The sequence below is a fragment of the Leuresthes tenuis genome, unplaced genomic scaffold, assembly GCF_036924035.1.
Source record: "Leuresthes tenuis unplaced genomic scaffold, fLeuTen1.0.hap1 SCAF_20, whole genome shotgun sequence".
NCBI lineage: Eukaryota > Metazoa > Chordata > Actinopteri > Atheriniformes > Atherinopsidae > Leuresthes > Leuresthes tenuis.
Window position 1 is genome coordinate 17,775,254 of NW_027325374.1, and position 25,083 is coordinate 17,800,336.

The 25,083-nt window shown below is 43.2% G+C and overlaps 2 protein-coding genes across 5 annotated transcripts; one reads left to right on the plus strand and one right to left on the minus strand.

Annotated features, from left to right (window-relative positions):
* Window positions 1–8,275: 8,275 nt before the first annotated feature.
* Window positions 8,276–15,496, plus strand: get4 (guided entry of tail-anchored proteins factor 4). 3 transcript variants are annotated; one of them, XM_072373827.1, is made up of 10 exons: window positions 8,276–8,558; window positions 9,535–9,613; window positions 9,905–9,986; window positions 10,400–10,549; window positions 11,129–11,267; window positions 11,541–11,681; window positions 11,788–11,863; window positions 11,999–12,071; window positions 13,160–14,667; window positions 14,699–15,496. In XM_072373827.1, exons 1-9 carry the CDS (start codon window positions 8,419–8,421, stop codon window positions 13,246–13,248), a joined length of 969 nt encoding a protein of 322 aa, XP_072229928.1. In that variant the 5' UTR covers window positions 8,276–8,418; the 3' UTR covers window positions 13,249–14,667; window positions 14,699–15,496. The 3 variants fall into 3 exon arrangements, with proteins under 3 accessions (XP_072229928.1, XP_072229927.1, XP_072229929.1); XM_072373826.1 differs by having other exon boundaries at window positions 13,160–14,663; window positions 14,694–15,496; XM_072373828.1 differs by lacking the exons at window positions 8,276–8,558; window positions 14,699–15,496 and adding an exon at window positions 8,739–9,038 and having other exon boundaries at window positions 13,160–13,879.
* Window positions 15,497–15,744: 248 nt separating this feature from the next.
* On the minus strand, window positions 15,745–25,045 carry vps35l (VPS35 endosomal protein sorting factor like). 2 transcript variants are annotated; one of them, XM_072373822.1, is made up of 30 exons: window positions 24,873–25,045; window positions 24,054–24,153; window positions 23,688–23,870; window positions 23,448–23,567; window positions 22,950–22,974; window positions 22,230–22,309; window positions 21,860–21,988; window positions 21,696–21,780; window positions 21,550–21,606; window positions 21,327–21,423; window positions 20,962–21,009; window positions 20,722–20,815; window positions 20,438–20,638; window positions 20,294–20,340; window positions 19,742–19,853; window positions 19,527–19,643; window positions 19,385–19,438; window positions 19,207–19,287; window positions 19,053–19,115; window positions 18,873–18,958; window positions 18,698–18,778; window positions 18,491–18,554; window positions 17,628–17,726; window positions 17,461–17,538; window positions 17,225–17,339; window positions 16,883–17,022; window positions 16,557–16,722; window positions 16,333–16,451; window positions 16,079–16,225; window positions 15,745–15,911 (listed from the first exon to the last, which is right to left on the minus strand). In XM_072373822.1, exons 1-30 carry the CDS (start codon window positions 24,887–24,889, stop codon window positions 15,813–15,815), a joined length of 2,904 nt encoding a protein of 967 aa, XP_072229923.1. In that variant the 5' UTR covers window positions 24,890–25,045; the 3' UTR covers window positions 15,745–15,812. The 2 variants fall into 2 exon arrangements, with proteins under 2 accessions (XP_072229923.1, XP_072229922.1); XM_072373821.1 differs by having other exon boundaries at window positions 16,079–16,228; window positions 24,873–25,044.
* Window positions 25,046–25,083: the final 38 nt, after the last annotated feature.

Consider the following 25,083-nt stretch of genomic DNA (forward strand, 5'->3'; position numbering starts at 1 on the left):
GCAAAGACCCACTTCCTTCACAACATCGTTGCCGCGGGTTAACTACAACTCTGCTGTAGCAGGAGACAATACAGCGAGGTCCGGTCCCCACATGACAGAAACAACTCTGTCCACTAAAACATATCAACAATCATGAGGCTGAAGGTTAGAGGTTTGCAGTTCTTAAAACTAAAGCAAGATCTATTTACGTGGTGTTTGTCTCCCCCTAGTGTCGGTCTGCGTGTACTGCTGTTTGTAAAAACTTTGAACCAATTCAAAGCGTTTGTTAAGCACTATACCGTAGCAACTCAATAATTGTTTAATAAATATGATATTTCATGCATCTTCCTTGTTGACAAATAAGGTTAAGACAGTTTTCTTTGAAGTTTTTTTAAACTAAATGTTGGTGAGGCTGTGAATAAAAGAATAAAAATTAATAAAGTAGTGTTGATGCTAAAAAACTGTGTTGTATTCTTGTTTCCTTGTGGAATAAAGGCTCAAGAATCGATAAGGGAATCAATTAAGAACCAGGTTGATAAGAAGGCTTCAGATGTCCAGTATAACTCAGTGTCCTGTTATCTCCAGAAATATTAGATGACTCAACAGCTGTTGGGTATATCAGTTATGGGCAGGGAAGAACAGAGAACTGGTCAACCAAACACAACTTCTATCCTAGGAGAAGAGGTAGGTCTACGGATGGGAGTTTACCTGGACTGGAAATGCAACACTGAGGCTGTCTACCAAAAAGGACACAACAGACCGTACTTCTAAAGGAAACTTGGGTACTTTAATGTCTGTACCAAGATGTTGCAAATGCTTTATACAGTAAGTCTGTGGTGGAGAGTGCAATCTACTTTCAGTCATCTGTTGGGATGGCAACATTAGATTCAAATAAACTGAATGAATAGATAAGAGCGACTGGCTCCGTGCTGGTGACTGTTCTGAAGCCCCTGGAGCTGATTGTGCAAAGAAGGATGCTGCAGGAGCTGCCGATCAAGCACATCCTCTATGCAACATAGTGATGAAATAACAGAAATTATGGCTGAGTGACTTGTCACTTGTTCTGTCAGACGTGCCACAAGAAAAGCTTCAAGTGTCCTTTGACATGTTGAAAGACAGTTGGCGTCATTATCAGATCACTGTAAAAGCTGAGAGGCAAAAATATTTTTCAGAAATAATTTCATCCCACTGTCACAAGCCACATGTTCTCTCTATAAAGTATATTCTTAATGTGCCCCAGTCTGTCAGTTTGGAAGCCTCACCTGAAATCTGTGAGAATTCCATTTATTTTTTGACAAAGTTTCCTTAACTAGATCCCTAATTTCACCTTCTTCATATGACCCGTCAATTGCCTTCAACCAGTTTGAATTTGAGCAAATGACACCCTCCAGGTTCCCCCAGTGATCCTATGCCCCCTCCTGTCTTCAAAGAAGCTTTTACTACCTTATGACCTTCTGTCCTGGCTATTGTCAATGGCAGTGGTTCCACAAATTTGGTCTGCTCAGGTTTTTAAGCATGCTTTGGTACAACCTTTAATTAAAAAACCAGGACTTGACCCATCCATTTTTTTAGATTTTTGACCAATCTCCGAACTCCCGTGCCTTTAAAGAATCCTGTATAAAGTTGTTTTTACACAGTTAAATAGATTTTTCGACAGAAATGGTATTCCTGAGGTATTCTAGACCTTACTGCTTACAGTAGATCATGGCATTCTAATTCCTCGCCTTAGGTACCGTGTCGGTATTAAAGGTGCAGTCCTGGAGTGGTTTCGGTCTTACCTGGCTGACAGAAGTGTTTGTGAAAGCATAAATGATTTTGTGTGTGTCTCTTGGCTGTGGGGTGCCTCAGGGATCTATTCTTGGATCCCTCCTTTTCCCGCTGCCCTGGGTTTAATTTTTTGAGAAAATTTGAAATTGAATTTCATTGTTATGCTGATGATTGTCAAATTTACATTCCGCTGAATAAACATGATTGTACTTTGATCAGCCTTTGTTGGAATGCTTTTATGGCATTAAAGCATGGATGACCCTGAACTTTTTGAGTTTCAGTGATAAAAAGACTGAGGTCATATTACTTGTGACACCCATCATATGGGCCTTGGCGCCTCGACTCCATATTCGAAACCCACTGCCACCAATCTGTGAGTGAAAATAGATGGCGACCTTAGATTTGATACACAGATCAGCTCTATAGTAAAAAAACTGCTTTTGCCGACTGCAACAAATTGCCAAAATAAAGGACTTTGAAAAGATTATACACGCCTTGATTACCATTCGTCTTGATTACTGTAGATTGATTGATTATTGCTTGATTGATTACTGCTGCAGTTGAACAAAGTATTTATTTCATTTTGTGTGCTAGAAATGAATGTTTTGAGTACTAAAAGAAAAATAAGAATAGTTTTAAGCCTATAACCGAACAATCTTGAAAAAAACTCTCCATTTCTCAACACAACACTTGTATTTTAGGGCCATGCACAATGTTAGTGTGTGATACTGCTTTTGCATTGTTGAGAGAATTTGTGGTGTTGCGTGGCTCCTTGACATTGTCTAAGTAACCATCAAAGGTGGATTTACTTCACAGCAGATATTTTCACAGAGTCTTTTCACTGTTGCAGTTCTGTTTGTAAGTAACAGAAGAGATGATGAGTTTAAATTGACGCATCTCTGAGGTGGCAACAAGCTGCAAACCAAGTCTGCATATAAAGAACATCCCACACCACCCAGAATTAGTTTGGCAATCATTATAGAACATACCCAGAAAGCTCAGAAAAAAGTTTTTTTTAATGTTGTTTTGTGAAACTTCAGGGAATTCTGGGAATGTCTAGAGAACCTTCCCCATAAAGCTACATATAGGTTCCACAGAATAATTTTCAGTAAACATTCCATAAATGCTTCTAGAACATTCCTTGAAGGCTTCCTGGAGGAGTCAAAAAACAACCTTCAGAGCAGCTACAAGGAGATTTCTCTGTAAACTCTAAGAATGGTGACATCGCTGCAGGCATGGGACAATTACTAAAGTAAGTAGACAATAAGGTACCATGTAAGCTTAACAGGAAAATCACTAGTCATTATTCCAGGTTAAAATGTGTCTTGAGCAAATTTTTTTCAGCTACCTTTTTTAGTTACCTCCAAGCCTGACACTACTCACACTATGTTGTTTCAACACAATGTTATTTTTCAATGTTCATTAACTTGTGCAGCATTCTTCTTTTTTTGCAATCAGGTCCAGGGTCTGCAGAGCAGCCCCCAGCACAGAGCCAGCCTTCTTCATCAGTTGCCCCAATGGATTTTGGTGCAGACGCTGAAGGACTGTTGTCCCCTTTCTTGTAGACAGCCCCTGTGTTGGATTTCCAGTCCAGTCTGCTGTCCAGGTAAACTCCACCTCTTCACCTATAGAATGGTGATTGTGTTTGACTGATTCTTTGTTCAGTTTGAGTTCAAAATGAGGTGATTGTTCCCACACCAGGCCACAAAGTCATCGACTAGTTCCCTGTACTCAGCCTCTTGTCCATCACTGATACACCCAACAACTGCAGAGCCATCAGATGTAAGAGATTTTTCAGGTATTGGAACAGGGCAGGATGTCTTCCACAGAACTGGAACTTCGTCCTGACTCAGGCTGAGGTTGAAGAGGTGCTGTAGAATCACACAGCTGTTCCACAAAGTCCTTCAGAACCCTGCGGCTGACACCATTTGGTTCTGCAGCCTTGTTCTGATTCAGTCCCTCCAGCTGCCTCTTCACCTGGATGCAGGAGACGGACATGCTGCAGGGGAGCGAGGTCTGATAGTGTAGAGGAAATGTTGGTGAAATGTTTCTTTAACATTTTAATTCAAATTTAAATTTGAATTCAATTATGGTGACTCACGTGAAAACTGTTTGTAATTTGATACTTCCTTCAGCAATAAAAACAAATAAAAATGACATAAGATAATCACTTTAATTAAGAATTTTAAAAAAAACCTGAGCAATTAAAAGTGGGAGGGGCTAATGCCTTATTTGCATATGGACTGCTCTTACACCCTATAGTCTGTATATCAGAGCTTATGATGTCATCATGGCATCTCTGAAGATGCAATGATTCCATTTTTGAGACAGTTTTTTTTTTTTTTCTGTGATAACAGAAGATTTTGACAAATTCTTTGACACCGATTCAATCCCCGCACCATAAACAAACGAGAGAGACAATAAAGAAAGACTAAAGATGACTTTCTTTTAACACAGAAAGGCAACAAAAGGTACGTTATCTGCAGAGTTTGGAATTAATTTATCAAAAACTCACTTACTTAAACTATCCTTTATATATTGCTAAATAAAACAAGAAACGAGTTACTTTAGATAGAAAGATCATCATCTAATCATTTTCTACCTTCCAGTTGTACATGTGCATATCTGTATCAACCTGCATCACTAAAAATGTGCCCCTCTGTTTTTTTTACCTTTTTCCAGGCATGTTGCGAAAAAGCTTACGCCTGCAAGAGGCTAACTATTATACAAATGAGCAAAGGCCTTTTATCTCCTACAAGGAGAGACTAAACAGGATCTTTCGAAGAAGGAGACGTCAACGGGGTTGTTGCCTCAGTCTAAAGCTTCTTGCTGATTATCCAGTTGATGATGAATATATGGGGTTTAAGTCGACTGAAAGGGCCAGTCAGCCTTGGGCTCATTCATGGACAGACGAGCAGAACGAGACACAGAGCAGCAAGCCCAGAAGAAACAGAAGTAAGCATGCCTATTTTTCTGTACAGATAGCATTTTTCTTAGAAGGAAAACTCTTGTTCCATAAGTATTTTTATTTTGTGACCACGCTCTAATCATCTCGTCTGTCTTCCTCTACAGATCCAGCAAACTCCAGCTTTCCAGTGAGGGGCGTCTGCTGTTTTATCATCATGCTCCTTCTCGCTCTTGGTAAGTTAACTAATCCTTCCTTCTTACAATTGTTTGTATTGCCTGGAGTAGAACTCCAGACAACCACTCTTATTTCAGTCCATGGTTCGGAAATTTCAGAGTTGCTTTGTAAGCAGAACACACGACTGACTTTTTTTTTATCTTTCAGGATTTACGCACAGGTATTTTGAACCCAGAGTGGTGGAAAACGAACATCTAGTAAGTGGACAATTACAGCTTTGTTTTTCTGTTGACGACACCATGCCAAACTTCGCCCTCCACACAAAAGGTACGTAATCTTCACAGTCTTCACGATTCTTACTTTTCTGGTATTGTTGAGCTTGTGTAGCAATTGACTGCTAACTTTGCGTGTGTTCTCTTGATTGTGTGTACAGGAGCCAAGATAATAAAAGAACGGTCCTCCAACACATATCCACCCAAGACATGCAACATCTTCACAAAGATATTCTGCTGCTGGTATGAAGAAGAAATCGAGAACAGAGTTATTCAAGTAAGGAACACACGGCCACAATTTCACTTTATATGATATTTGATGTGACACATGGATACAAGATGTATTTTATAAACTATGTTGACTAAAATATTTGTTATTCTGCCTTCAGGGACAATCAGAGCTGCTTGCAGGCGATTGCTGGTGCTTTCCAGGGGACCATGGGTATTTGGTCATCTCCCTGTCCGACCCGGTCTCCATCACTCACGTCACTATTGGACACATAACAAAAAGCCAGTCCCCCAACGGCCAGATAAAAAGTGCACCGAGAGAGTTTTCGATCAATGTAAGTCGCACATTTTCTGACATTCAGCACGACACCACGCTTCCACAGTGCACAGTGAGCTCCTCAGCTGACATCTGTCTGTTCATTTCCAGGGCATGACGAGCGCAGAGGATGAAGGAACCTGTTTGGGAATTGCAGTTTACAATGAAGACGGTGCTGGGTTTCAAACATTTGAACTGCATGTGCGTATATTTTTCCTATCACAGAGCAACTTTATTGGTCACGTTCAAAAACAAAATTTCTCACTTTGACATTACTAACTTATCATTCCGTCTCCCCGCAGAATCCAGACAGCAGAGTTTTTAGTCACCTGTTAATAAAGATTCACAGTAACTATGGAAACAGTGAGTACAGCTGCCTTTACAGTGTCAGAGTGTACGGAAAACACACTGTCTCACCGTAAATATGGTGGCAAGACCTCAGTTAGTTTGTGAAATGTTTACTCTAAAAATAAATTAGTACATACAATACAATTACAACTTAATATGATAATTTCTAACATAAGTAATAATACAGTGACATTAGAATAATTAGTGACAATTGGTATAATTATTCATATATATAATACCAATAGTACAAATTTTTAAAAGTTATATGAAGGTACAACCCCACTCCCAAAAAAGTTGTGATGCTTTCTAATATGTAAATAAAAATAAAGAGCGATAAGATGTGGGACATTTAGCTTTTTCGTGAATATTGGCTCCTCTCTAGTTCGATTGCAGCAACACAAAAAAAGGTTGGAAGGGGGACACGCAGCAATGAAGCAAAAAAAAACAACTAAACTTGTTCAAACTCGATGACACTAAGAGTTATTTCTTGAAAGCTTCCAGATCACCATATGGACTAGTTTCTCTAGTTCATGGTGATCCAGTTTAGGCGTCTGTAGACACACTGGTAAAATCCATGTGCACATTAATAGTGGATCCCTCTCTCTCTCGCACACACACACATACATTTACACTGGAATACTGTCTCGAAATGGATTGTATTTACCAGCTGGCTAATACTGACATATCATAAATGTATTTGTTTTCTTTGACATCGTAAGGCTCCTTGGAGAGGGGGAACTTTCAGTTTATATTCCTCAATATTGTGACCCCCATTTTTTTCATCCAAATACTGGAGAAATGTATGTCAGATGAAACAGAGGATACAGAGCAGAGGGGGGGGAAAAGGTGATCAATCACCTTAGGCAGAAAATCAAACTTCCATCAACAGCCTCAGTCACAAGAACCAGCAACAGCCAATCCAAGCTTGGACTTGGAAAAATCAAGAAAATTTTAACTTGGCTGGCTGAACTACAAAGACTGTTTGTACAAGCATGTAAGACGGCCTAATGGAGGCAGAACAAGAGAGATAATTGTCAAAAAATTATTTAGTGTCCACCCTTTTTGAGAAGGGTAAAAAACTTTTCCCCCCACAATGGGAAATCAAAGAAAGCCCATGTAACAAAAAAAAAGTCACACTGGAGCGAATTAACCAAGAAAACCACTTTATTAAGTATTCCTTAAAAAAGACTAGAAAAAAAATTAGTTACTGTATTCATGACATAGTCCTGCATCAAAACTAGTGGCAGCTCTAGGCTTCCATAGTTTGTATATTCATTCAACTCTGGTAGTATTATATCTGGTAGTTTTATCTGAGGTATCTCAGGTAGAAAATGCCCAAGATAATATGACCAGAATTTACATAGGCCCATCACTAAATTTAGAGGATCTAATGTGAGGACACTTAAGCAATAAGTGAAAAGGAGGATGCAGTTGTTATAGTTCTTTACCTTTGCTGGATTTAACAGTGCGCTGCTCAGAATTTTACCATATCTGATTTGTAATCATCTTTAAATGCCATCTTTAAACAAATTTCTCAAAAAGTTTGCTTATTCAAATGAAAAGAAACACTGTCTCTCCTTTATCAGACAAACTGATGTAGACAAACACAAATAAAACTGTGGAATAAATGCAATAACAGAAACTTCAACAAGCTCCATATTTCCATCAGTCATTTTATGTCTTTTATCTTCACCTGGTTCTAGCCATGTAAGTCTCAAAATCCTCTAATGCTCACAACATTTCACAAACTAAGTCCGTCCGTATTGTCACAAATGTCACACCGGACCAAAAGACATCGGTTACGGCAACCGACGAGGGTCCGCTAAGTTAAAAGCGTGCAGGTGCTGTGTCGAAGTCAGTTTCCCCGCGGATATTGGGTACCCCCTGAGCTCCGCCCCGTCCAAACGGGGAAATGAGCGGCCATTCGTTCCCGTTGCACGGTTGTTACTACGGAAAAAGAGGAGGCCCAAAATGTTTATTTTTAAAACGATTTATTTAGATTTACATTTACTTTCGAAGGGTGAAAACAGTTTGAAAACATTGTCAAAACTTTCTTAATTTTTATACTCTCTACACACTGCTGCTTTTAGCTGTAATAGTTAATGTATTGTACACAATACTTTTATGATGGTTTAAGACATTTTACTTGGAATGCACACGTGATTAATATATTTTAATGTGTGCACATTTTCCCATCAAGTCTACGTTCAAAGTGAAAAACAATTTTGGACCTTTACATTTTCCGTAGAAACTGCGTGATACGAACGCAGTGCGTCGGGAGCGACTTTTCAGCGAGCGAGCTTCTTCCACTGTGTGGACGAGGCGGAGCTGGAAGAGGGGGCGAGTCTCCACGGGGAAACTGACTTCGACACAGCACCTGGTTCGCTCTGTCAACACTCGCAGAGCTCTGCTGCAAAAGGGCGACCATGTCGGAGCCGGAGTCTCTGAGGTGCTCCAGTGTCAGAAACCGTGGGGGCGTCCAGAGAGTCGAAGGAAAACTGCGTGCCAGCGTAGAAAAAGGAGATTACTATGAAGCACACCAAATGTATAGGACTTTATTTTTTAGGTAAGACTTAGCTCTGTGTTCGTTGGTAGGCGCAGTTGTAAGAGTCGCTTAGCTTCGACGCCGGCCTGTTCCAGATCTTTCTGCTGTCAACCCTGCTTTGACTGCTACTTGGATGTGATTGGTGGGATTTCTCCGCGGACCCACCTACTCGTGGCTGTCCGTGCGTTTGTTTGGATAGTCGTCGTTTCGATCTTTAACGGGACGACAAACTATGGCTGCAAGCTAGCTGCATTTCTTTTAGCAGCACCACTGATAGCAAGCTAATGATAGCAGAGCCGTGTTAGCTAAGCAGCTAATGGAAGACAGCAACAGCCTGTCTCAGTTTTATTCGAGAGAATGCTTACCCCTAAAATTAACTGAACGTAAGGGCTGAATATGTCCTTAAGTTTCGGCTGTCATTACCTGAACTTGTTGGTAGAAGCTGGCCAGCTGTGTTAGCATGTAGCTTAGGAGCTACATTCTGCTTCATCGAACTCTGAGGTGGAGTATGACGGCTGGACACGTTCCTGCCTAGTTGATTGTTTTGTCTTGATGTACGACCCGTCTGATCGCCATTATTCATATTCAAAGTTACGTCATGTCGGAATTGATTTGATGCCGTGGGTTGGGGTTTAATTTTGACAAGAAGCGGTCTCACAACGTTTAACAACTCTTCACTCCCTGCTCCCAACACCGTGTAACGTAGAAACGCTCTATTTTCTACATCATTGATTTATTTTGGAGCCCTTCTTTTCATTCGCCCACCAGCTCTTTTAGCTAAATGGAATTGTTTGGAATTTTTTTTGTTTAGTTTTTAATTGTTGTTCCAGACAGGATGTGTCTAAATGCCATTGGTGGCTTGTAGTCTTCAACAAAAACATCATAACCAAATCAATGAATGAATGAATGAATGAATCAATGAACCAAATCTTTAAGGTAGACTAATAAAAGGTGGTGATATTTTATGTGCAATACTAACACTGCTGTGTTCCATCAGGTACATGTCACAGGCAAAACATGCCGAGGCCAGAGAGCTGATGTACAATGGGGCTTTGCTCTTTTTCAGCTATAACCAGGTATGTGCTGCATTAGGCTTTTTTTTTTTAAGTCTGAAAAATGTGGTGTCATGTTTGAAAATAGCTTAAGACGGGAGACTTAATGTGCTGCCTTATTGTTTTGGGATATAAGGCTAAAATAATGCATGCAGCGTGAAAAAACAACAAAAAATTTGCAACCCGGGGATCTTGTTCGCACATTTCAGCACCCGTTTGTTCGTCTTTGATAGAATAGTTTTGGTTATTTATACAGCACTGTAGTTGTAGAAAATGGCAGCTAGAGGGTGAATTTGGTTGTATGTTACTTTTCAGCAAAACAGCGCAGCAGATCTGTCCATGCTGGTGCTGGAGGTTTTGGAGAAGTCTGATACAAAAGTGGAAGATGAAATCTTAGGTGGGTGGCAAACCGTAAATGCCCCTTAAAGGCTACCAGGAATGTCTTGTGCCAAACTATACATTGTACAATTGACTGCTTTTTTTGTATCTGCTGCCCACAAAGTTCATATCAAGTCTGATGGGAAATTTGTAGGTTTTGCTACCCGAAATGTACACACATGTACTATTAACCTGGATGTAAGATGTTAAGTGTGTCAATGAGTCAGGATCCCAAATAAAAGGTCATCCGTCAGTGCTGATTTAAAGGCTGCTGACATATAATTTGGACCAGTAAGATCAGCTTGATCTACTTGTAAACCCTTGGACTCGTAAAACCACCGTTGAGCGATTTGTACATGTGCACATTTCCATCTCCTACATCCCTTCTCTTTGTTTTTTCTTTATTTTGCCGGCGTGTGGTTTGTGGAGCAGAAAGCTTGGCCAAGCTGTTCAGTCTGATGGACCAGAACTCTCCGGAGAGAGCAGCTTTTGTGTCCAGAGCCTTAAAATGGTCCACAGGAGGATCCGGCAAGTTGGGCCACCCAAAGCTGCACCAGCTGCTGGCTGTCACCTTGTGGAAAGGTAGGCGCCTAATCACTCCACTCTCTGTGAGCAAAAGAACGTGACGTAAATGAAACTGAACAAGATGGAACGGTGCAGAAATCCCTCCTTTGTCTTATATATTTGGAATGTTGTTGTTTGTAATTAAAGAAGTTATCTCTTTTCTTGCTATGACAAGCCAGAAAGTGTGTTATGGGTGAAAAAAGAGGCCTGCGGGGATGTTGGAAATCACATCTCTGTTGGTCTCGATCTGCCGTTTCTCCGTCAGGTGATCAGGCTATTTTTGTGGTGGGCAAAAATATGCTTTTGGAGGCTTGCATCATCACGGTTATCGTACTGTTGCAGCTGGAGCTTATCTCACTCTCTCGGCTGCCTGTTCTTTTTTTTTTTACCCAGAATTCCTCTGGGTTTTTTGTTTTATTTTTTAAAGTAACATCTGTCCATTACCACCCAAAACCTAAGAAAGAAGTAGATTTTTTTTTTTTCCTTTAACTGCCCAAGTGCGCTCCAGGTGCTTGTTTTCACGTCCACGTGGATTTTGGTGCGCATGTCGCAATTCTACAAAGTAAAACAATGTTTCCCAAAACGTTTTTTTTCCAGAGCAAAACTACAGCGAGTCTCGTTATCACTTCCTGCATTCATCTGACGGGGAGGGCTGCGCGCAGATGTTGGTTGAGTATTCGGCGTCACGAGGCTTCCGCAGCGAGGTCGACATGTTTGTGGCGCAGGCCGTCCTACAGTAAGTGAGCCGCCACGCCCACTCTGCCAGACGAGGATATGAGTTTACATTGCGTAGGGAAAGCTGAAAAGGGTTAGAGGGTCGATGCAGTTGTTAAAGCTGTGAAACCCGGGCCTGCAGCGGTCTGGTACATGTAACCCAACCATGTCGTATTCCTCAAAGAATCGTTGAGCTCTCTGTGTTTTTGTTCCGCCGCGCTCTCTAACCTTGTCTTCATCCTCCGCCTCCTTTCTCTTTCTGTCCTGTCCCACTATCAACCCTCACACCCTCCAGGTTCCTCTGCTTAAAGAACAAAAGCGGCGCTTCGGTGGTGTTCAGCACATACACGGAGAAACACCCGTCCATAGAGAAGGGCCCTCCCTTCGTCCAGCCTCTACTAAACTTTATCTGGTTTCTGCTGCTGGCAGTGGATGGGTGAGGACAGCTCTCACTTATGCACGATTCTTTAGAAATGATAAGACGCTGCATTTGGAAAAGATTAAAGTAATGATATGTGCTTTTGTTGTTGTTTGTTCTTCAGGGGTAAATTAACAGTTTTCACAGTGTTATGTGAGCAATATCAACCTTCCCTGAAGAGGGACCCCATGTATAATGAGGTGGGTAAAATATGATCTAATCTTTTAACGTAATCTCTTCTGTATATAATGCCGGAGAACTGATTGACTGTTCTTGACTGTAAATCCTTCTGTCCTCCTTTTTCTTTCTCCCTGGACACGCCTCTGGCTCTTCAGTATCTTGACAGAATAGGACAGGTTTTCTTTGGCGTTCCACCCAAACAGTCTCCATCGTACGGCGGCCTGCTTGGTGAGTTGAACGATGCTTGTTCGTTTGATAGCCGTAAACCTGGACAGCAGACTGCCTAAACTGATCAGAGAACTAGATGTTTAATGCAGGGTGCGTATTCAGCAACAAGGAGCTTTTAGAGACCACAGGGGGATTTTTTTTATAGCTCTTATAACTATCGGAGCAAGATGTCGGTGACGTACAGCACTGTGAAAAAGTCTTGAGCCAACCCTCATTTCTTTATATTTTGCTTCCAAGCAAACCAGACATTCTTGTCTGATGAATCCTCCCCAGAGCCCAGACCTCAACATTATTGAAGCAGCGTGGGATCATGTTGACAGAGAGCAGAACAAAAGGCAGCCGACATACAGAGAAGAGCTTTGGGATGTCCTTCAAGAAGCCTGGAGAACTATAGAGAAATAAGAAGAAAGCTGGTCTCAGAGGGTTCCAGCTGTGTTGACCTCTGTTTTGCACATTAGCATTAACATTAGCTTACGGAGTGGTTTATAGAGCCTATATTCAAGGAAACGCAGTGTGGTTTTCACACATCGACCGCGTGTTGGCGTGTCATCGCCGTCCCTTCAGTGTTTCTGTCAGTGGAGCAAGTGCAACAAGAGCAGTTCTCATGAAGTTAAGCCTGTCTCTTAGAGGAGCTTCCCACCCCCCCTTAACCCTCAGAGATCCTGGAATGTTGCCAAAATGGCTCATGTTGGATGTAGCTGATGTAAAGCACAATCCTACACAGAGAAGCATAGCAGGCTGAGGTGATCGTTTGGATATATACTGACTTTCATAAAGCAGCACAAGTGGAACAGTCTGCTGCTGCATTAGTGGTTGTAATGCAAATGGGTGAATTAGAATGTTATCGTCGCCACTTCAGTGCATAATGAGACAGTATCCTCATGATAAACCTCAATATCAGCTTTAAATGGAAATATGTCTGAAAGCAAACATCAAAGGCTTCCGCTGACGACCAACAGCCTGTTGTTCCTGCTGCATACTGCATGATGCGATGTAGCTTACAATCAGAGAACAAGGTAGCCGTAGCACCTTTGTGCTTTTTAAATGATTTTCAGAGAGAATAATGATTGGTTTGTTTAACCTGACAGGAAACCTGCTGAACAGCCTGATGGGATCTGGGGAGGAGGACGACGGGGCCGAAGAAGCCCAGGACAGCAGCCCCATAGAACTAGATTGACCCTGCAGCCCAGGAGAACGAACAAAGACAGAAAAAGGAAAAAAAAGAGAGGAAGACCACCCCGCCCGCCTCCCTCCCTCCTCCACAGGTCAGAGGGAGGTGCTGGTTTGCATTTTCAGAGGCGTGCTGTTTGACTAAACTCCCACCATCCCGGCTATCCAGTACAGAATCAGAACAAGAATCATTCCGCCAAAAAACTTCCCCATCAGCACGGCCTGGACTGACTGCGCCAAACTGCGAACTCTCCCCATGTTGAACTGTTGCGTTATTTTATCTTAACCACCTTTTTTTGTTTGTTTTTTTTTTTTTTTTTTTGCTGTTTGGGACTTTCTGTTTAGAGGTGTATGGTTTTTAAACAGGAGACCACAAACTGTCCGCTTCCTGTGGAAACCTGCTTAAAGGAGATGGTTGAAGTGTCAAGATTGAGGGGGACGGGACAGCATCGAGTGTAACCCATCGATAACGAGGGTTTAGTCGACTCACTACAGTTACCAAACTTTTTAAGTTGTACAGCCTCGCAGAGCTCAATCAGAGCCACGATGTAGCTGCTGTGAGCACTTTCAACTACTTATTCCGTTACAAATCTCTTCTGTCAGTAGTAAATTAATTAAAATGTACTCGTAGCCAAGGCTGTGTGTCGGCGTCTCATCTGTATTGCTGTGGACATGAAGGCATCAGCGCTCTGTGGAAGTTGCCACCAGATGTCATGTTGCACCTCAAATGTCAGCTGGACCCTTTTAGTGTGGATTGTAGAATCAATTCTGTTCATTTACACCAAACGTCCACAAACTAAGAGCTGTCTTTAGAGAACTGGCTCGATCGTATCGACCCAACATTGGGGAAAGATCCAGATTTGGCTTTTTCTTTTTTTTTTTTAATCTATTTATTTTCTCCTCTGACATGATTGCAAGGCATCAAATTCTAAAAAGTGGCTACCGTACGTGTTCACACACAGCAATACTCTGGCTAGTCACCTTATTCTAATCGAGACAATATTCGGAGGATGGACATTCTTACAGGACATTCCACTCCTATCCCTGTTTACATGTTCCACAGTAGTCTGATTAATGAATCCCACGTAGCTGCTGCAGCCGGCGGGGTCGGACCTCCTCGCAGCGACGAGCTCAAGCGTTGCTCGTTGGCTTCCATTTAAAAACTCCAGCAGGGTGTGACGTGATTAAGACGAGGTGTACATGGCAGGTGCAGGTAAGGTGGGGGCGCTCGCCATGGCTTAAGATGACCTCGGACGAGTCGCACAGCTGCTGTTTATCAGTGTTAAATTAACGGGCCTCCACAGAACACAGGCTTTCTTACATCGTCAGTTTCTTTTTCTTTGTAGGGACACACAGATCTGTTCAGGTGTTAATCTGCTGTTTCTTTTCTTTATGTCCAAACTGCACCCCGTATTATCGAAAGTGTGTGTGTGTGTGGGGGGGGGGGTCGAGTTCAGTCGGGGCTTTTATTAAACCGTGACACTGAGAATGTCCACAGGCCTTCTGGTGTGGAGTGATCTGTGTACTTTTTTTGTAATTATTTGCGTTCGTCTGCAAATGGCCAACATTAGCAGAGACATAAAGTAAACAGCAGATGAACCAGTATATTGTGAAAGAACTCAGTAGGTTAGTTAAAAACGTTTTCCTTTCTTTTTTAAGTGCAAATAATTGAAGAAAATCCACTGCTGATGATTAGCTGTTTTAATAATTTATTAAATTGTCACAGGTTCATTTCAAAGTTTTCCCTCAAGTTGTGAGTGTTGATTGGTATCCGAGCGAACTGTCGGAGCTCCAGAAAGGACCACAGTGTTGATTCTACGTCTGATAGCTGATAGCATCAAAGCGCTAACAGCAGTGGTCCCCAGAAAAATCCCAGCACCTCATTCAACCGTTTAAATAAACAGGTCCGAGGTCCGTTGGATGATCGCAGAGTGAGTTCGGACACCCAAAAACAACCTGCGTGGTTTTGGTTTTTTTTTTATCTGCTGTTCAAGCAGTTTGTGTGATTGGTGGGTCAGGAGCTGAAACATGAAACCTGATGAAATAGGTTTGGGTTTGTTTTTTTTTTTTTGCTCAGCTGAAAGTCGGCTTAATCAGAATGTGTGACCAAAGGCCGTCTGTCTGTTAGTGAACATCACCACTGCTGTTTGTCTTTGATTTTGTCCTTTTCAGAACTAAAGCGGAGTGTTTTTGCCTTTTCAAAAGTTCACTAATTCATTAAATAAACTACAACTGAGAAGTTTGAGAATATCAAACGGCCTCCTCTCTTATTTTCCTGACGCGTACTGCAGATGCCTCATAGGCAGACTAATACACCCGGGTGGCTTTTGGCTCTCGGGAGTTGCTCCGCTTGTGAAAGCAGGAACTATTCTGGATTCATTCTGTAGCTCGCAGAGTTGAACAGGACAAAGTAAAAGGAGACATTTTGCAGTAAAACATGCTGCAGGTTGTGTGCCTACATCATCCATTCACATCTCAATGCAGAAAGCTTTAAAACAACTACTTGGAGCTTTATTTTCAGTCTTTATTTACATAAACGTAATCATTTGAGCGTTTTTCTTGAACTCGTGTTCAGGTGCGGGACTGTAGTGCGAGTCTCTGGACCGTATCTGTCAGGTGAGTCATGTCGGGTTGCTGAGCCTGATATTTGATGTACTCCAGAGTCCGAACCTGGAGCAGACGACAAGGTAAAGACGAGTCAGTGTGAAGTGCGACTGGTAGTAAATAAGGCTTACGATGTGACGTATTCAAGCAGTAATTAAACTCTAATTTGAGTCAATAACCGGAATCATTCAAGCAGTTGTGTGTAGATCAGTTGGAGGAGTCTTTGCACTCACGGAGAAGCGAGTCTCGCAGTATCCGTGTTTGTGGCTGAGGTTCCACAGGTTGATGGTCAGCTGACTCAGCTTGTTGGTCCGCACATCGCCGTGAGCCAACAGGACACCGAAGAGGGAGAAGGCCAGAGCGCTTTGGCGGCGCAGGCTGTGCTGCAAGAGTGGGAAAGTTGTGTCAGCCAAACGCCGTGCATGACCACCGGTCGTGGTCTGTGCACGTGATACAAAAACTGAGTCGTGATGGTCACATGACTGACCTCGTCCCGAGCGAGCGTCTTCAGATGGTCCAGGATCTGTCCGATCAGGGTCTCGCACAGCTTGTTGATCTCCGATAGAAACTTGGGGTCACCTCCGTATAGCGTCTCATTGGAGTCCACTGGGTTGAGGAGACAGAAATCAGCTACACTCTACAACTGCCTCAACCAAAATACACACAAAATCTTATCTTAATTTGAGAAAAATTGTGTGTGTGTGTTGTTACCTTTGGGGATGGTATAGAGATAGGTTTCCTGGCTCATGGCAGCCAGCAGCGGCAAAGCACTGATGTAAACCCGCACCTTTGCATCGCTGTTGTCCTCCCAGGTGTAATCCTGAACCATGTTGAGCAGACCGCGAACCAAGTAGAGAACCCCATGCTCCGGATGGTCCTGTGAACACACGGAAGGATTTATCAAACTATAAGGGGACGTAATGGGTCTGTTACACAGCCTGTAGGCCCACATCTGCACCCTTCACAGGACTGTCGGATGTGAAATCACTAAAAAAAAAAAAGCCTCATTTTGAGAGAGAGAGAACTGAAAGTGTTACCGGGACAACAAGCAACGTGGCCAAGAAGTTATTGATGAAGTCCATCAGAAAGCTCTCAGAGGAGCGAAGCTTCCCCTCTACGCTGATGGAGCGAGGAACTTCAGGAAGAATACTGACCGCTGCCTTCAGGAAAGCATCCGCTGCAGGAGAGGCACAAAAGACTCAATAATGGAGTAGAAATAAAGGAGGGAGGGCTAAGTAAGGGATGGAAACAGAAGGCCACAATGGCGGGACATAAGGAGGAAATAAAGTGACAGAAATAGAAGGAGGCTGATAGAAATCAGAAGATTAAGAGAAAGCCCACATGATGAGCTTGAAAGTCAAAATGAAGCATAAGCTTACCCTGGGAGAGACACTGGTTGGCCAAAGCAACCTGACCAGACAGCAGGTAGAGGTTGAGGCGGCTGAAGATGCTGCTGAGAGACGGTATGGTGATGAAACTGTAGGCAGCACACGCCTAGAGGACAGATGGAAAAATTCATGTGACCATGTTCAGCTTCCGGTGAGAATGTAAAATGAATGACCTGGAGTGATGAGAGGCTGTGTGTGTGTGAGTGTGTGTGTGTGTGTTGACTGACTCTGACAAAAGCAGCAGTTTTTCGGGAGTGACTCCCTCTCATCACCCTCCTGGTCTCCATGGCAAGCTGGTTCACAGTCTGGCAAAGATAGGGGAAACATACTGGTCGTGAGGATGGTGTTTGTGTGTGTGCTGACATTAAATTAAAACCTACAGACTTCTACTGACATGAATGAGCTGCACCAGCACTGGCTCCAGGTTACAGAAGGTGGCTCTGGCCTCCACGCAGAAACTCAGCTGCTGCTCGAAGTCACGACCAAAGGAAACCTAAAATAAATAAATATTTTGAGCCACACTGTTCCCATATCCAACACCCTGCTGCCTTAAGAGGCCCTGAGCTGCATTTTGCTACACAGGACATAAACTGCGCTTTTCTGCTATGGAAATGTCAGTTAGGGGAATGTCTTGAACAAAATTCCTCTTTTGAGAACTCCAAGCAATGTCTCTGACACAGATTGTTACTTCTGCTGAAGCAACTTTTAGGAAAAAGCTAATGTTAACATTAATTCCACAGCTAAGCTAGCCAAACTGATGTTAGCCTATCTAGCTAACAGGCTATTTTTAATAACAACAAACGCTTGCTTTCCTAAAGATATGAAAGACTTTAGATAGTTTTAAGCCTTTTAAACAACAAAATTTATTACAATGACAAAACGTGTGAAATGTTAAGTAAGCTTTTTTTTTTAGTTTGAAATTAAGGCAAACTGCAAAAACAGCTTAATGTGAAGCCATGATTCCTTCATCAGTTCTTCTCTTAAGAGTTCACAGACCGCTGTGCCATTTGAGTTGAACATTTTGGTTTAATGAGGTTTAAAATATTGCTTAACATGGCTGAATACCCTGTTTAGTCGACTTCACAAACACACCTTAACAGTGTATAAAACTGGAGTTACACATATCCCCCAAAACTACTGTTTAGTCCTCTCTGAGTCACATTTGAGATACAGAGAAGCGTAATTTGAGCCATTCTTAAAGATCCTTTTAGCTGAGGAAAAATCCAGAAGAGCTCAGGCAAACCTGAGGCGCCTCACCATGCGGATGAAGCCGATGATGAGCTGAGCCAAAGCTCTTTTCTCGTCCTCAAGTGTAAGAGCGCTGCAAGACAAAGAGGAGAGCAGTCACTGACAGATACGAGTCACCTTATTATATTAACAGATCTCAAAACACTGAAAAACAAGAGGACATTTTGCAGGACAGCAAAGAGGCACATATAACATTCAGGCATACAAATGACCTACTTGACAGAGTCGTGCATGGTCTTGCAGATATGCAGCATGGCGTTGAGGATGACCGGGTCTCTGGTGAGCTCCACCTGGTGTCTGCAGGAGAGAAGAAAAACAAACAAAAAGGGCACATGCTTTAACAAAAGAAGAAACAATGACAAAACTAAATAAACTTCTAAGCGGCTCTTACTTGATGAAGACCTCCATGATGGATTTGCAGACCTCCACCCTCACGCTGTCCTTCTGGAACATGTCCAGGAACGGCAGGAAGCGCTCCTGAGGAGGGGAGGGGTGAAAACCCGTTAAACCGAGGTGAGAAGCAGGAGAAAGTCTCCAGCCTCACCGGGAACTTTTTTTTCAAACCGCTCACCATGGAGAAGAGGACGGAGAAGTCGTGGAAGTAGGCGAGGATTTTCCTGATGACCGACTGCAGCTGCGAGCAGAGCAAGAACAGAACAGTCACTACTGAGCAGACGGAAAGCGGACCAGCGACAAGCCGCAGCAGCGTGAGTCATCGTGCCAACCTGAGGGTAGGCATCCTCAAACGCTCGATCGGGGGTCATATGTTTGATGATGTCAGCCAGAACTGTGTTGACCTCGCGTTTCTGAGAGTGAGAAGAAGCGTTTCAAAGCATGAGGAAGAATTGGAAAATGGCTCTTTTTCTCCTCTCCTGATGGATAAAAAAGCTGCTTCTTACTCACTGTAAAGTGCCGGCAGGTGAACTCCACCCAGATCTCAGCACAGTTGATGTAATCCTAGAACCCATACATTAAATCGGTGAGTGAAAAGCTGGAACTTTTTGTGTGGAACAGAAGTGTTTTGTGAAAGCAGGCGTTACAGAACCTGAGGACTGCGGACTTTGGTGATGACCTTCCAGGCTTCGTTCAGGATCGTCAGCCTCTCGGACTCCGGCGGATCCGCGCAGGCCAGGCTGCGTCCCAGAGATCCGAACAACAGATGCTGCAGACGAGACGACAAACGCTCATTCGTCTCTCAGCCCGGCTTAGATGACCCTCTGCATAAAAACTACAGATCTATGAGCACAGAGGAGCTCTAACCTTTGGGAAGCCGGACTCATCGCAGTCTTTGATCATGCCGATGAAATCAGTGGCTCTGGCTGCTACAAACTCCGGTTTGAACGCCCTCATAACGGAGTTCAGGAGCAAGGCACTGTGGGAAACAGAAACATGGCGAGTCTTTCTTTTCTCCGCACCCACAAAGCTCCCTTAATATACACCCTGTAATCCACAAAAGTGTCCAACACAGTCAAAGAACAGCAGGGGGAAACTTTTTGGGCGCCTGTATCTGACGAGCTCCGGAAATAAAGTGATGGGTACAAAACATTTATTTATTAATTTATTTTCCAAAAGGATCTTTTCCACACTAGTGGCCTTTATTGAAGGCTGAGCTAACCGGCACCCCAAAACGTTTAAGATTTGCGATAATAAGCTTTATACTGCAAACTCCATCATGAAAGTGTGTGTAACTGAATAAATAAATCAATGGCCACTGGGCACCGATATCTGAGATTTAAGAAAAGAAAGAGCCAAATCAGAAATCTGGCGAAGGAAGAAAAAGTCAACAAATGAATTTCTGCTAAAAGCACTTACTTGTTTGCCATCGTCTTGCATCTCTCCATCATCTCCGTTAGCAGCGGCTGATGTGGAAACACGCATGACATGAAAATCAGAAACAGCAGCCAGTGTGCCCCTGTTTGCCACTTTCTTTTTTCAGTTTGTATGAGTCTGAAGTACCTCCGGAGCTCTGTAGGCGATGCACTGCAGGATCCAGTTGATGGCCGGAGAGTAGAGAGTCAGGTACTCGGGCACCTCCACCCTCTGTTTGAGCAGCTGCTTCTGGATGCTGTTTCCGCTGATCTGCCGGAAGGTGGCGAGCAGGTCGAAGAAGTTTCTGTTCAGGCTGTCTTTCAGGTGGGGGGCCACCTCCATGCCCACCTGGAGTTGAAAATTCAATTCAGATTTAGCCCAAGGGGAAGCAAAAGAAGGCAGATAAATGTTGAGAGTCGTGCGAGTCTCACCCTGCAGAGGTAAGCTCTGGCGTATGCAGCCACCAGCGGGTCTCCGATCCCTCGGATCATGGCCGTCAAGCGAGGGAGAGTCTCTTGAATGCCGCTGTGTAAGTTGGACAGGCAGAAAGAGGGGGAAATATTTGAAAAAACAAATCAAACAGGACTTATTTAAATAACACAGCTACATTTTTATCACGCGGGAGAAGAAATCAGGACCGAGACACCGACTGAGAAATTGTTCGGACTCACGATTTGTTGAGGAAACGGTTGCACTTGAGGATGGCGGCTTCAACATATCTGCGCTCGGAGGTTAAAGAGTCTCATTTAATGCAACCTACGCATAACTGTCGGGGGCAATAAGTTTCTGTTAACTTCAAAACCAGGTTAACTTGGAGTCGAGGTGAAGCAAAAAGGAAAGAAAAAGGCTCTTTTAAAGACCAAAATGTGAACATTCTTTATGCTCTAATTGTAAAAACAAATATTTATAAAGCTTTCATAAATGGAACGTAAAAGTAGATCAGTCTGCAGACACGGTGGCTGTAAAATAAACCATCCGTGTATCTTTTCTTAGAGAATACATATAAAAAAAAAAAAATACAGCTGGTGAGGGATACAGCCGGGGCAGCAGCTCTCTGATGGAGGCGATTTTGAAGAACCAGTTGAGGCACGTCTCCTTGGCCGTGTCGTTCACATCTTCGACTGTGAAAGAGTCTGAGGTGACAACGAACAAATGAATAAACAAATAAATGATCAAGCGGTGTCGCAGCAGAAGGTGAAGACAAGCTGAAACTCCAGCACACTCGCAGGCGCAGAGGACTATGAGTAAGGCTCCCTCACCTGGTAAGGGTCTCGGGTCTGAACACATGGTCCAGATTCTATCGAACACCAGACGGCCTACAAAAGAGCAAAGCCACTGTCAGGACACTTGGAAAACATTTCTTTGACAGGGACTGATCTGAGGACAACGAGGCTTCTTCCCTCACCAAAAGTGTCGAGGATATCTGTGATGAGAACAAACTTGCTGGGATAGAACTGGATCACAGAGGTGTCGGACAGAAGCTTGGAGCACTGCAACACGGATCAGAAATCAATGCTGGTGTTCTTACAGGGAGGAGTAGGATCTGTGTTTCTGCCCCTTTGGATTTACCTGGATGACAATCTTCAGGGCTTTGACCTTCTGGTCGGAGGCCCACGCCTCCTTCAGGGACTGGTTCAGCTCTTCGATGCGATTGGCATAATCCTGCTGGGACAGGTTCAGCAGCTCTCTCTGGGAACCCTGAGCACACACAGACAACGAGGTCCAAACAACATCTTTAACGGCTGCGTAACCCCTTTATCTGAGAGGAGAAATTACTGATGCCAAAAGCTTGGAAGGAAGCAGATGAAGAGGATCCGGCGACCTCTTTAAGTCAAGATGTCTTAAAGTAGCAGAACTCTGAAGCCTACTCCAGATAACACAAACTGCGATGGGTCAGCAGACACGGCAGCACACACTGCACATGTGTAAACAAACCTACCTCCTCCAGGTCATCGAGCTCCTCCAGGCGAGTGCGAACCTTCTCAGAAACAGCTGATGAGCCTGGACTAGGAGCTTTTCCTAATGAAGACAGGATTGATAAACACACTTTAGTGTTTAAATTAAAAATGAACATACTTGTTTCAATCACTTTCCGTTTGCTTTAAAAGAGATCATGCAAAGGAATAAGACCCGTAGGATGTAGTGGCATCTGGATTTCTATTCTACTTCCATCTACTGCTTCAGTGATGTTGGGGTCTGGGCTCTGGGGAGGATTCATCCCTCCATAAGACCCGCTGCCATTGATTTCTAGTCCAGTGCAGTAATCAGCTTGTTGGTGCGAAAGTACTGCTTTATGTCTCTAAAACGGGGCTCATGGACTGGACTGAAAATACGTGAAAAGGAGACCAATGTCTGGAGAAAAACTTTGAAAAACTCTCAAGCTGGGAGCTACAAAGTCTGGCAAAATATAAAGAAAGGGTTGACTCAAGGCTTTTGCACAGTATTATACCTCAACTGGCCTTTTTTCCAACAAAGACCCTGAGCAAGTTGTAGCCCTGACGAGATGAATAAGTTCTGGGATCTTAGTGAAAGTTACCTAGAAGCCCAAATCTCTTGGGGTATCGCAGCTGGGCTCATTTGTATTTAAATCTGAAAATGTACTGAACAGAGAAACACTGTAGGCCATCAAAGAAAGTTGAAAATGATGCTTTTGTCTTACCTCTTTCAGAGCCCATGAAAAGATTCTGTGAAGACAAAGACATGGAAATAAAGTTTTAGTCTAACAAACCATCACTTTGTAAGGCCCCCCTCCCCCAACAAATTTTCCAGAGATGAAACCCAATTCCTGAACTAGAACTTTGCATATCCCTCTCGTGGATATCCACCACAGCATTTGTTGTCTTTTCTCGAGGTAAGAGCTCTACTTTCTGGTTAGAAAAATCTGTTTTATGGAATTACAAGCAACAGCGATGCAGCTTATACTGCCGCCCTCGAGCAACACCACGCAGCCTAGTTCCTTTACTTTTAACCAGTCATAGAAACTGGTTCGTGTAAAATTCACATTTATTTTTTGCAGATTTTCAAAAGATTATTATAAAGGTTTGAATTGCTAGAGAGTGGAAGCCCTGATTATGTAAGAGAGTAACTGAACTGCCTCTTGTGTGCTATTAAAACCTTGAGGTGTTGCTCTTTGTTGCTACACTGGAGCGTTACTCACAATGGAGAGTTTCTCGGTGGTGGTGAACCGGGCTAGGATTTCCCCTCGCTTCGATGACCAGGGTTCAAAGTCGGGTCCCACTGCCTCTTCCTCATTCTCTTTCTTCTTCCTCCCGAGCTCCTGAAAGCACAACATCTCCCTTCATCGTCAGCTCGAAGCAATTCCACCTTTTTTTTCCCCCCCACGTTAGAGAAGCTCCTGCATTGACATTTGTCCAAACAGTCTGCGATGTGAACTGACCCCTGTGGAGCCGCTGTGCGACATGGCTGGAGGTTCGCTGGCCGAAGCCGCGGCAAACATGGACAGGGGGTCGGTCCCGTCCAGCATGGAGCTGAGGGGGTCTGCGGGAGCTGAAGATGAGGAGGATGAAGAGGAGGAGGTGCTGCCTTTGCGGGTTCCACGGCGGGTCTTTGTATCTGTCACCTGGGCGGACAGAAAAGGGTCAACACTATCACATTAACATTAACAACTGGCTGGATTGTGCAAATTATGTCATGAGGCTTCAGATTGTGCTTCAAATTTTCAAAGCAACAGGTTGTTGGTGAATTCAAACTGCTCCAAAAAATGCATGTGTGCAGAGCTCATAGTGGTGCAGGACACTGATACCATGATGGGTTTGAGGGGATGGTAGTCTCCAAAGTCGAGTGCGGCTGCCTCAGGACGCCACCTCTGTAGCTCTGCGTCATAATTGCGCTCACGGGAACGCCTGCTCACACAACAGTCAGGAGACAGAGCGAATTAAAAGAACACGCTGTTCATTCACTCACAATTACTACAATTCATGCTTACCATGCTCTGATTATTAAGTCCTGTCAGGACATGAGAGCTGGCTATACATACAAGCTTGCACCATACTGCAAGTTACTATGACTTTGAGGTGCAGACTGCTAACATTTGCCTTTAATCACTGTGCTCTGCAGTGACAAATTGCATCTGGAAACATGGAAAAATGCTAAAAATATCATGTTAATTAGTTGTATTTGTAAGACACATTCGGAGGTTGACATCTGCGCATAAAATGAAGAGCTGTTAGTGATAATTAGAGGTATTATTTGATGATTTAAAAAGCCACCTCTCCTCACTTATTTCTATAACCTGCTACACATGATAATCTCAGTGTATGACAGCATTTATTGAGAAACCTTTGATTCACCTGGAGGGACTGTGACATACTCACAGAATTTGCAAGCTAGCAACCAAACTATAGCCTCAGTAACGTTTGAAAACATTGATTTTCACTGGTTATGTTGACAACATACAAAAAGTTAACGCTGTTTGTGATCCTAACCTAAAAATAAACGCGCGACACACTTTTTTTTGCAATGGATTTACGTTCTGCAACGTTGCACGGCGTTAACAAAGTACTGATACAACCAGTATATTTGAATAACTAAGAGTTTTCATGACAAGAAAATAGCATCTTACCACTGCACGGCAGCCATTTTTCTACATCACATGACACCCGTGGACTTCCTGATTAGGTCTCAACTTGGTAAAGCGATTTTGTTTTTGAAGAAGCGGGTCGTTAAAACTTTATAGCTGTAAATTTACTGCTACGGTAAATTAATAAGTATGCGCCATCATATCAGCGCTTGTGACAACGATAAAGCGACAATAAGGGGCGTTTTACTGCGCT